The following is a 12594-nucleotide window of genomic DNA, read 5'->3' on the forward strand; positions in this document are numbered from 1 at the left end:
GATCACAGCAGAAGGCGGCGGCTGAGGCAGGGGCGGAAAGCGGATTAGACTGGATCAGCAGCGGAGAGGAGCGGCGGAGGGCATGCGGCTCTGTCCTCCGCGCTCACGGACTCCCGCTCGGGTGGGTGGGTGGGGGGGGCGGGGGGGTCTGGGGGGTTTGGTGGGGTTGGGGGGTTACAGTGTGACCATGCTGAGACTGAGTGATTAAACATGAGAGAGACAAATCTCTGTCTCTGTCTGTCTCTCTCAAAATTAGCTTTATCATCATCGGGGGAGGCACAAGGCACTGCACTGCACTGCAAAGACAAGTTTCTCTGTAACTTTCTCCCTCTCAAATATCCCATTCAAAACAATAATAATAATCACACTGTTAATGAGGTTGTAAAAGTTTGACGTCCCTCTCTCTCTCTCTCTCTCAGTTCTGCAGGCCCAGCAGGGTCCAGTGGTATCACAGATTGGACCATGTCCTTGTCTGACTCAGCCAAGTGCAGTGAGTTCAGCCCAAATCCCCCAGTCTGTGATTATCAGCACTTTCTGTTACCTCTCCACTGCGCACACACACACACACACACACAGGTACACACACACACACACTCACATACACACACACCCACCCATACACCTACACACGTACACACACACACACACAAACACAAACTCACACACACACACACACACGTGCGGGTGGATGTGTGCCAGATGACAGGCGTGCGCCAGCATGCGACCGTGCATCATCGGACCCGCTGCCGTGACTTTAATGAGCCGTGTTCCCCAGTCAGCGACTCGAGTCTGGCCCAGATTACTTCTACATTATTCACACTTTATTAATTATCCAGGCTGACCTCAATATCTTTTAAGCGGATTTTAACATTTTTATGCCTTTTTTTGTGTGCGAAGCAGCTCAATTCATATAAGACTCAAACTTAAAATCACCTCTTTTTAAAGACTTGAGCCACTGAAAATCAGCCCAGTTTTTTAAAGGTAAAGACAAAGAAAATATATTATTTATCTACTAGAGCCAGTAACAATCTAACTCTTGTTAAAAAGATTATGACCACTCACAGCCCATCCCTTGCTGAGTCATTGATGCTCCAAGCCTAGTTATAAATACTGCTGACGATATACCATGAGTTTTCAAAGACTAAGCAGATGAAATCCACAGCTTGAGCTACTGACAATACACCATTTGCTTTGAAAGACCACAACCACAGAAGATTAACCATTGTTTAAAAGGATACAAGACCAGGATAACACACTTGTTTTGTGAAATAACTAGACTACAGCTACCAGCATGCCACTACAACCACCCATCTACCATGGGTTTTAAACACTGGAGTCACTCCGAGACAATCAAAAGCTTGAGCAACTGAGAATCTATACTTTTCTTAATAAAAAAAAGGACTATAATCACAGGGAATTCAACTCTTGTTTTGTAGAATACAGCCAATAACAATCCTTAGTACAGGTAAATAAGTGAATAATAATTTGTATAGCGCCTTACCTTGCCCACGTACTGGGGGTCGGACCCCATGTACTCCTCCAGCACAAAGAACTGGTTCCACACCCATCCTCTCTTTACCCTCTGGAAGCCCTGCGCTCCGTTCCTCCTCAGTCCCAGCATGCTTCGGGGCGGGTCCTTTCCCAGCCTGCCCTGGGGCAGGGAGTGCAGGGGAGACAGCAGGCCCCGGTCCATCAGAAAGCAGAGGAGCAGGAGCGAGCAGTTCCTCGTGAGCATTGGCAATCCGGCAGGGACAGGGGGAGGGGACCCCGAGTTAGACTTAAAAAAACAAAAAAGAAGGGGGGGGGGAGGGGGTCCCTCCCGGGGAGGGGTCGGGTCCCGGAGGCGGGGCAAAGACAGCTGCTTGGTGACGGACGGGACAGGTCCGACGCCTCAGGATCGTGGGGTTTGAGCGTAACCGTCACTGTTAGCGTTGTCTTTTTTTAAGTGCTCAAGAGGTCCATGACCTGGCAGAGAACAGGGAGAAAAAAAAAAAAAACAGAATGGATGAAATGTTCAGTATAATGAACTATACATTAAATACACAGTATTTCAGTGTAAAGTAGTCTTTTGGAGAGTACATATGGCCCCCATTGCACGTATATGTGTTCGGTTAGAGTTGAATTAACACTGGAAAGTTTATTGTGCATCCACATGTAGATGTGGCTAATTTGTGTGGGAAAAAAAAAAGATTATTTTCTTTTTTCCCCCAATTAGATGAGTACTATTAGAGTTGTCAGGCTGGATAAGCACCAGAAAACTACAACTGCAGCGGAATGCCGATAGCGCAATTCTTGGCTGCTTGCGTGTCAGTTGTAGTTTTTGCATTGACTTCTGATAAAAGAAAACCGAGAAAAAATAAGAAAAAAAAATCTGCTGAACAGAACATTACTTTTCCCGTGTGTCTGAAAAAAAAATAAAATAAAAACACCAAGTGTGGAGTTCAGTTCCTTCAAGCACACAGGTTGAAACAATACACCTAAGATGTTATTTCTGGCAACGGTTACAACTCATTGCATCATTTGCATTATTTTTGGGTACATCTAAAATAAATGTGAATACAGGTTTGGTGTCAGGTGACTAGTCGTTAAGGCCACGTGCTGAACGCTATAAAGTATACAGATTGGGAATGTACATGAATGGATCCTTAAAAGAGCTTCAGTTAGCACTTCAGAAGTACAGAAGTACGATTGAGGAGTAGCAGGGTAGTAAAAAGTCTAAGGAACTGGGCCTATAACTCAGAAGTCACAGATCCAAACTCCCTCGTGGGGCATTGCTCTTTCTACCCATGAGAAAGGTACTTAACTTGAATTGCTTTAGTAAAAAAAAAAATACAAAGTCATAAATGGGTAAGTGTGAAAAACAATAAACTCCAAGTTGCTGCTGATAAGAGTGTCTGCTAAACAAATACATGCAAATAAGGATAGTGACATTATTTACTTCAGGGCCCTGAACAAGACCGAGGGTAAAGCTCATCCTTCTCCCTTAGCTGTCGGACATCGATTAGAACTGCCTTACGGCTGTAGAGCGCAGAACGCTCTTATTACAGACCCACCTTCCCCTATATAACATTTTCTCATTTAAAGTTACTTTTCTCTGCACATTGTAGAGAGAAAAAGAGATAATGCATTTTGTAGATAATGCCAAAAACCCTTCCTCCATATTCCCACACTCAGCGAGAGGCAGAGAGAGAGAGAGAGAGAGAGAGATTAAAGAATTTACCACCAAACTTGTGATCTTATCTTAAATCTGAAACAGGTGAAGAGAAAGATGTCATCGTGCTGAGCCAGTATTTCCCACTGAGCTGTAAAGTATCTCAGATTACCCTTCGTGTAACCTGACTTAAAAAAAAACTCTTTAGATCTAAACCCTGCTTTAAGTGGTAAACCATGATTATTCTGCACTGAATAAAAGGCATTGTGTCAAAGATGTTCTGATTCTCTTCTTTCATTTGCCAAGCTTTAAAATAGTTTCCTCCAAAATTTTCTGTCCTTTTTACCCCTGCCCACATGAGATTATGATGTAACTCAAAGGGGCATGATCCAATCTTGATCTTACATCCTGTGAGGTTGGTAAGGGATGTAGGGTATCACTATTTAATCAGGGACCCCCTTATCTCCTAGTGGTCAGCCACAGGAAAACAGTGTGATGAATAGAAGCTATTACTTCTCCCACTGCCTACCCAATCACTTCAATTACAGACCTAGCTTTAAAAAAAATAAATTGCTAGTATCCCAAAACACAAAGTACATTTAAAACTAAAAAAAGCTTTTTGTTCAGCTGCAAGCTTAACTTGCCTCCAGAGCACAGTTGCACGCAAGGGCAGTGATCCCTGTCCGATTTTTTGGACCCAGACAAAATGGCAGAGCCCCCTCAACAACGGCGATGAAGACAGACTGCTGTGTCTGTTTATGACTGCGGTCCGCACCTGCTGCGCCCGCCAAAATGAACAGTAAGAGTGAGGTCACAGTTGAAAAACGCTATTCCAGAGAAATGCAGGAGCACGTCCTTTTTTTTCTTTTCTTGTCTTTTTTTTCTACTGGTAGCGGATGTGTATATATCGCATTCCCACCCTGGGTTCGGAATGTACGACTGTCCGCAACCGCAGCAGTGCACCATGGGAGAACCGGGCCGTCGGCTCGGGAGAGCAGGGGCATCGGCGGTTCTCCTCTGAAACACACGCTGTCCGGCTGCTCCTTTTCACATCACAGACCACAGCTAAGCTCTTACAGGGTGGAGTCAGAGGAAGACCTTTCATTGTTTGTGTTAGTGTTAATCAGTTTAACCTACAGGGTCCAAGTTGAACTACGCGGTTGTTCCCTGCACTTGAAACGGTACTTCTCTCTAGGGGTTTCATCATACTTGTTCCTGGTTATGGTTATAGACTTTGTTGTACGTCGTCCTGGATAAGAGCGTCTGCCAAATGCCTGTAATGTAATGTAATAATGTGTGGCTTTGATGTGCAGTCTTAGAAGCACACTTGTAGGCAAGGGGGGTGGGCTACCAGTAAAGGCAAATCTTAATGCTACAGCAGAGAATCACATTCTAAATGATTCTGTGCTTTTTCTTAGGCACTTCAAGTTTTGAGGCATTATTGATCGTCTTAAGACACATTATTTTAGAAATGACTATTCACGCCATAAATAATAAAAACCCCATTGCCATACTGTGCCTACTGCGCTTTATTGCAAATGATTACAAATAAATTAAAGACTGAGGTAAATCAATAGGCTCTTAATTTGTGAAAATGTGGACACCAAGTCTCTAAAACTCAGCATTTAGTATATAATAAATAATTCAAAGACAACATAAATGAAAACAAGCCAACCCTGCATTGTGTTAATAAGTATAAGGGTAAAAAAAATGAATTTGAAAACATGTGTTCAACTACCTTAATTGAGCAAGAGACCGGTTGTTAAATAAACAGCAAACAGTTCAGGAACCACTGGTGTAGGGGTGATTAGGTGGAAAGATGCGGAAAGCCAGTTATGCAGGAATTTGACCAAGTAACTGGGGTGAACAGCCCAATACCATAGTTCCACGAGACCATAAGGACATTAGATCATCAAACGAGTGTGAAATATTGATTAAGGCAAGCTACGTAAATGCGTGGGACTGTTGACATCATTATATAAGTGACAGACCACTGGTTATATAATCTGGAATTTGTCGAACATGTCCTGCTTATTCGTTTTTATTTTTAAAATTTTTTTTGCTAATATAAAGGGTTAAGCCCACAATGGGTTTCAAATCAAGTCCCTCGCTAGTCACACCGCACAACAAAAGACATGATTAGCCCACTGAGCTAACAATGAAGGTCTCTGGCCAAGGGAACAAACCATGTTCTTATTATTTCTCAATGGGTCGCATTGTGTAGCAGACAATCTCTCGCTAGGTCTCACGCTACAGCAAGTCTTTTCCATGCTAGCGTGACTGAGCAGAGACACGCAAACATCCTTGATATTTTTTTCTGCTTTCCGTTTAATTGCACGGTCCCCAGTCCATTAACTTGTAAGTGTTCACCGGGGAACGTATGATACAGCACTGACACATTGCAAAAAAATAAAAAAAAGCTTGTCGTATTCAGCGTGGTCTGTAATAATGTTGAGCACAGCAAGCGTGTTTGTTGGAAACCGGGAGACACAAGCTAACTCGCTGACAGAGATGATATGGAGTCGGTGTGCATCAGGGCGTGCAGCGCAGTGTCTGTGCGGGGGGGGGGGGGTTCAGACAATGGCGGGCGATTCCAGATGCCCAGGGTCAAAGGTGATGAGCGTCCTGACTTTTGCTTATTGTCTGTTCATTTCTCCTAATAGGAAGAGAGAAAGAGAGAGAGATGAATAGAGAGATGTAAGGAAGACAAATTCAGTAACTACGTGTAGAGATTATGATTGGTGATGCTGTCACTCAGCATTCTACTCTTTTTTTCTTTCCCTTCTCTCTCTCAATCTGTCTGTCCCCCTCTTCCCACACACCTCTTATCCGTCTCCCCCCTTCATTTCACATGCTCCCCCTCTTTCTCTCTCTCTCCTTCCTGTTTCTTTCACGCCCCTCCCTTCTGTCTGGCTCCCCATCCTTATTTCACACTCCCCCCACTCCTCCATCTCTCCATCTCTCTCTTCCTCTCCGTCTGAGAGGCAATGCGCCGCTGCATGCATAATTATGTATCTGTGAGGTGCGTGTCAGACCTGATAAATGGAAACCCGGGCAGGGAAATTGATTCATTCCATTTTGTGAAATCACACTGCAGCCGAGGCCGACCTAACAAGCCACCCGGTAAACACGAAAAAGAAAACCAACTTTTCTTCTACACACAGTCTTAGAGGGGGAAAAAAAAGGGTTATTTGGTTTGCCTTGACAGGGGGATCCCTTTGTAATTCTGTTGGGAACCCTCTACGGTAGATGTGAAAAGTGCAAAAGCTCCCAGATTGAAGTGTTTTACCTGCCAATGCAGAACTTTACAGGAGCCGGATTACATTACATTACATCACTGGCGTTTAGCAGACGCCTCATCTAGAGCAATTTAAACACAACTATGTATTTATTGAGTTATTTATTTACAGACCATCCATCTATACATCCGGGCAATTTGGATTACACCGTGGAATAATTTAGGTTATGTGCCTCGGTCGAGGGTACAACAGCAAGCAGCGGAGTCAAACCTGGGAAGTTGAACGGACAACCTTCCGGTTACAAGCCCAGTCCTTTTACCCATCATATTGCACTACTGCCCAGCTGTAAGCACATCTCACAGGCTCCACACGTCCGGTAAACAAACCATGACTGTGCAATCCTTTCATACAGCACCACGGGCTCATTAAAAAACACATCCTGGTTCTAAAGCAGTCAGTATTCATTTACTTCATTTTGTGAGTGTGTATATATATAATATATACACACTCCTGCCTAGTTCTACCCTGCTCTTCTTTAATTAATAAACAGCTGAGACAGCATTCTGGGAAGGGGAAGCCTCCACAACACTGTTGTCGCAGACACGGGGTTGCACTGTAGACGCAGTGTGGCAGTGCGTTGCCACGGTGACGTGACATCTGCAGAAGCTGCCTCAGAGGGGATTACCTCAGCTTTTCGCTCTTTCTCTCTGCCACGGCCCCTACCCTGTGCTCTCTCCCTCTCTCTCTTTTGCTCTCTCTCTCACTCTCTATCTTTTTCTCTTCCACTGCCCCTACCTTGTGCTCTCTCTCTCTCTCTTCCACTGCCTCTACCTCGTCCTCTCTCTCTCTATCACTCGCTCCCTCTATGTATCTATCTCCCCCTGCACCCTGTGTTGCTCTTGCTGTGTCTTTCATTCACTCTCTTGCTCTCCCCCCTCCCTCCCTCTCTCTCTCTCTCTTTCTCTGTCCCTCTCTTGCTGAGTGAGGTAATACAGAGGCAGACTGTCCCGGGACTTGGCGCACACGCATCAGACCGAAAAAAACCGCCTCGGCCCCGTCGCCTTCAGTTGAAAGCCGACGACGCTGGAAACGATGCTGGGTTTTGCCTTCAGGCATCTCAGTGCCGTTTCATTATCGAAGGCACACATTTCCCTTTCAGAGGCCGCAGCCGAGCGGAGTTTTCTCCCTCAGATCGTTCTCATGGAAGGATTAAAGCTCGCCCGTTCCCGGAAAGCTGCACTCGAACCGGCCAATTATTATCTTTAAATCAAAAGAATACCTGAGCAGCCCTGACGCATCACGCCATTTGGACCAATTAAGCCAAGTAATTGATCCGGTTAAGCAATTAAAGGACTGGATTAAACTAAATCCTGAAAAAACACAGTCGTTCTCTCCGAAGCCGTCTAGTTAAACAGCTCGAGATTAATTAGGGATGGGGGAGTGAAATAATTTAAAGCACTTAACCCAAAAGTTCCCTCAAGCACGAGAATGACCTCAGGGGTGAAAGATCGACTCAAATCAATTGGCTTTGCTCACTCAAAGCAAATCATTCCAGTTTCCACAAAAATAAATAAATAAATACATAAAATCGCAGACAGAGCAATTACCAAAAAATGGTTTCACCTCCATTTTGCTATTTAGTCTCAAGGCCACACCAGTTTATCACAAAAAAAACAAAACACTGGACATGGGACAGTAACCTGCTGCAGCTGCTGTCTTTTCTGGATCTTACAATCTTAAATCCATCCTTTATCTATACCCACTTATCAAATTCAGGGTCACAAGTGTATCCCAGCATGCACTGGGTGCAAGGCAGGAACAAGTCCTGGACAGGGTACAAGTTCATCGCAGGGTGAACACGCACACGCACACGCGCACTCTCTCTCTCTCTCACACAGACACACAGACACAACCAATTTAAAGTCTCAAATTAACCTAACCCCCTTGTCTCTGGACTGTGGAAGGAAACCAGAGTACCCCAAGGAAACCCACGCTGACACAGGGAGGATACACACAATCTCAAAATGTTTCATATACCATTCCGCCAAGGAGTACCCATCATGTCCTGATTTGACGCCGTGAAATTGATATGAAATTTATTTAGATAACGGTAAGCTCTAGTGTAGGTTCCCGCCTGTGTGTGCGTGTGCGCATCCAAGCTGGTGCTGAACAGTCGCTTTTTAACTCCTGGGAGCTGGGGGAAACAGACAGAGCGATGCTGGGATGCTGTCCTACTCATGGATTGAAATGTGTTTTTGGCCCCCTGGGGGGGGGGGAGAGGAAACACACATTACTTTTTTTTTCATACACACAATCATCCCATTTCTCTGCTGGTGGTAGGCGGCGGTGGGGGGTGGTGGGTGGGGATGAAACCATTGGAAGAGAAAAGAGAAGCTATTTCACCAGCGGTTGTAATTTCATTATCTTACATCTCATTGACATCCCATTGTCTGTAGTTAATTTTATGAGACGTGGCACACCAATGAAGCAGAGAGAGAGAGAGAGAGAGAGAACAAACTAGATAGAGTGAGTGTGAGAGCAAGAGGATGAGAGAGATAGTTTATGTACACAATTGCTTTGGCAATACTGTGCTGATGTGTCGTCAGACCAATAAAGCATATTTGAATTGAATTACAGAGAGAGAGAGAGAGAGAGACAAAGAGATAGAGAGAGATCATTCGATCAAGGTTAAACTTTTCACCCCTGCTTAATTTATTTTCCTGCTCACTATCTTAAAGTCAAAACTAATCAGCGAGGTTCCCCCGGAGATCGGGACAGGCCGCCTCTAAGGGTCGAGCGAGCAACCCCGCAGGGGCACTCCTCATTTCGGCTGAGCGTAATGGGAAACGACCGGTTTGGGTAATTCCCGAAAGCCGCGCAGCAACACAGCGAAGCTCCTGCCCGGTCTCCTCATGCATATTTAACGAGATGAGTGTTCATTAGCATGTGTCAGCAACAGCACCCCCCCCCCCCCCCCCCGGTACAGAGCCTTGACCCACGCCCCACGCGTCCGCCTCAGAGAGCATGACGGAGAGCGCCGACAACGGTCTCACCCGTCGCCACCCCATAATCAAACGAGCATATGGCGTTCCCGTTCCCCCGGTCCGAGATCAAAAACCGCCACCATCACCATCACCAGCGGAAACCTGTGAGCTGTCTGTGGGCCCGTAAACACGGAGAGAGCTAGGTACGTGAAGTTCGCCCAGGGGCAAAATAAATAAATAAATAAATAAGACGAATTAAAATATGTTGGACGCGTGTGTGAGAACAGGTGTGTTCTCGCGCAGGCCAGAACACCAGAGGAGTACGCCATTCGCAAAGTGAGAAGAATGCTCGGGATTTTATGAAGCATGCATATTCAGCGGGCTACTGTTTCAGAATCGCTGGTTCACGGTCCTCAAATGAGAAACGACGGAGATTAATCGGACAGTAATGGATATCAAATACCGAAAAGCAATTACTCACATCGCGTCCTTTTACATATTCATAAGGCAGAGGTCACAGTGTGATATCCGTTTGACCTATTTGACATTGATACATCATTGGTTGTCTGCACTGCTGGTCTGTCTGCATGCGTAATCTCTACACAAAAATGATCTGCAATAAGATAGCACACACAGTGTTGCAGTGTAGTGGTTAGGGAAGAGCGACTTACCCAACTTTTACGTGGCGTTCGTAGCGTTCAGATCTAGGGAGGGACACTGTTGTAGTACCCTTAAACAAGGAACTAATTAACGGAATTGTTTCAATAAAATACGTGTAATTGTAGTGGCTTCACAAGTCGCTCTGGACAAAAGGATACGCTAAAATGTAATATTATTTAGTTTCATTGACCGGGTTCTACAATTTTAGCCTTGAGGATCCCCCTCTTTCCAAAGTAATATTTTGGGAACAACATCATTATGTGTCCAAGAGCCCTGAAAAGAATATGGAGCATTTATACAGCGCGACATGCACAGGTGACATTCTAACGTAATGTGGCAAAAGGGGGCGAATCACCCCGCAGTAGACATCGACAGCGTCTAATTGAGAACAATTAAGAGCTCGTTATAGTCTGAGAGTTGCAATCATGTTTGGACCTACAAACGAGCATACACAAGTAGGCCCCAGGATGTGAGTCTAGAAGGCCCTGCATCCAGGCTTTAATGTGCAACCTATTGAATGACAGCCCAGTCCATTACTGTGTGCCACTCAGGTTCCAGACACACCGGTGCGATACAGTACAAACCGCAAGCATCGGTAGATAAAGTGGCTTGTTTTACGGCGTCCGGCGCATTACACAGATGGCATAAAGAGACAATGGAGGCCCGCGGCTATCACCGCGCCAACGCTACCCTGTTATTTTATCCGTCGTATTTACGGACGTGAATTACGCTCCGTTCTCTCCGCTCCGTCAATATAGACCAATAAGCTGCCCGAGTCTGTCTCTACCTGCGGAAGGGCCACACAGAAATCATCTGCAAAAATCGGCAGCTGTCACGGTAACGAGGTTAGCTCTGAGACGGTCGTTTTCAGTCTAAAGATATACGAGACACTGCATTACAAAGGCCTGCTTCTGAACCTCTCTATCAACAATGGGAAGCAAGCAGGGCCACCCTTAACCTTTTGGGAGCCCAATATGAAATCGTATTTGGGTCTCTCTGAAACAGGTGGGAGAGAGGGGCGGGGGGTGGAATTGTGACTTCAGATTTTTGGCAAGGGAGGGCGGGACTGGGGGGTATGGACTGGGGTACCTGCGGTTGCAGACTTGTGTGTTCCCTTTTGGGTCCCAAACAGAAACAGGGCCCCCTGGAAGCTTTCCCAAAACCCATCCCCCAACCCCTTGCATGGGCATCCTGTTAATTTTTTGGGAGGAAGTACTTATTGTGGGAATTAACTTGAACCCTAGCCAGCATAAGCCAATTCTACCACCAACTGTGACCTGCTAATGCAAAACCTGGCACATGGTATGAATAACAATAATATACACCATCACTGAAAATGTCCTTTTATGAGTGAATTTCAATATAAAGCAAAAAAAAAAAAAAAGCAGCGTGTTTCAGTGGGATAAGCTAAGCTGTATAGCACAGTTAGTTCGACCGTCATAAGTTGTGGAACTTTTCTATTGAGAAAACAAACTCCAGGCTTACATTTTCACCTCTTCATCCATCACCCAAATTTCAACCAGATTCAATTATAGTGTTTGGGGTTGTTGCTCATATTTGACATATTTGACAAATACCTCATTCCACAGGACCCTAGACAGCGCTGGCTTGATCTCGGTCACCTTTTGTGGCCTTGAGTTCCATTCCGCGCTCTGTATTCCATCAAGGCTTGTAAAAATGTGCACTAGGCCCCTAGAGGCGGTGTCACATTATAAAGTGTCCCCAAGAAGAAAAACAGACAAACGAACAAAAAAAAAAAAACAACAAATCAGATGACTGACCAGTTTTTGAAAAGTGCACACTCCTGTGGCGTCGGAAAGAATACGTCCACCTCAGCAACCCAGTGCCATCGGAGCACATAAATGTTATTTCACAGCTGGTTTGAAGAATGCTACTGCAGCTGGAATCGTATAGTACTGGAAAAAACGGACATTTCAGGGCTGAGCATAAGCCAACAATTCACCCTCGGTCTGCCCATCATCCCGCGCAAAGACCCACATATGTTGACTCATTCTGAATTATCTTTGTGCTTAAGTGGACATTGCACACGTTTAATTGCTTCTGTGTGTCTCTCTTCTCCTGTGAAAGGGCAGATCGTCCTCAGGAGACCTAATATAAAAGGTTAAACGTGTAGGTATCTGGCTAGTACTACTGGGCGACTCATTCTCATTCTGTTGAGGCGCTGTTCTAGAGCAAGCAACAGGCCCCACGGTCTGACATCAAATGTGGAGGGCGCCCGTGCTGTCTTTGGCTGGGGGTCTCTGGAGCCACCCTTAAATCAGTGAACGGATTAATAACCATCTTGCATTAAATAAATAAATGTTTAATTTATTTAATAATACATGTTTACGCGCAGTAAATTGTGCGTTGAGTCATTGCAGGGTGCGTGCACGTCTGAGAAGAGAAGATTGGCAGGGAGGAATAGCCCGAGAGGATGGTGTAGCGTGGCGGTATTGGGGGAAAAGGAGAGGAAGAGGAAGAACGGGGCATCTGGAGAATACGAGCATAAAGCAGAGGCAGGCAGCCGGGGGGACGTAGAGAGTAATGAAGAGTGAAATGT

General features: G+C 45.4%; 1 protein-coding gene across 1 annotated transcript in view; it reads right to left on the minus strand.

Moving 5' to 3' along the window:
- Positions 1-12594, minus strand: part of LOC135253907 (cadherin-12-like) — a 139851-nt gene that overhangs the window by 72661 nt on the left and 54596 nt on the right. The window contains exon 2 of the mRNA XM_064333750.1: positions 1502-1965. Coding sequence (XP_064189820.1) covers positions 1502-1735 — 234 coding nt within the window. The 5' untranslated portion in view covers positions 1736-1965. The remainder of the gene's footprint in view (positions 1-1501; positions 1966-12594) is intronic.

Source organism: Anguilla rostrata, chromosome 4, assembly GCF_018555375.3.
Source record: "Anguilla rostrata isolate EN2019 chromosome 4, ASM1855537v3, whole genome shotgun sequence".
NCBI lineage: Eukaryota > Metazoa > Chordata > Actinopteri > Anguilliformes > Anguillidae > Anguilla > Anguilla rostrata.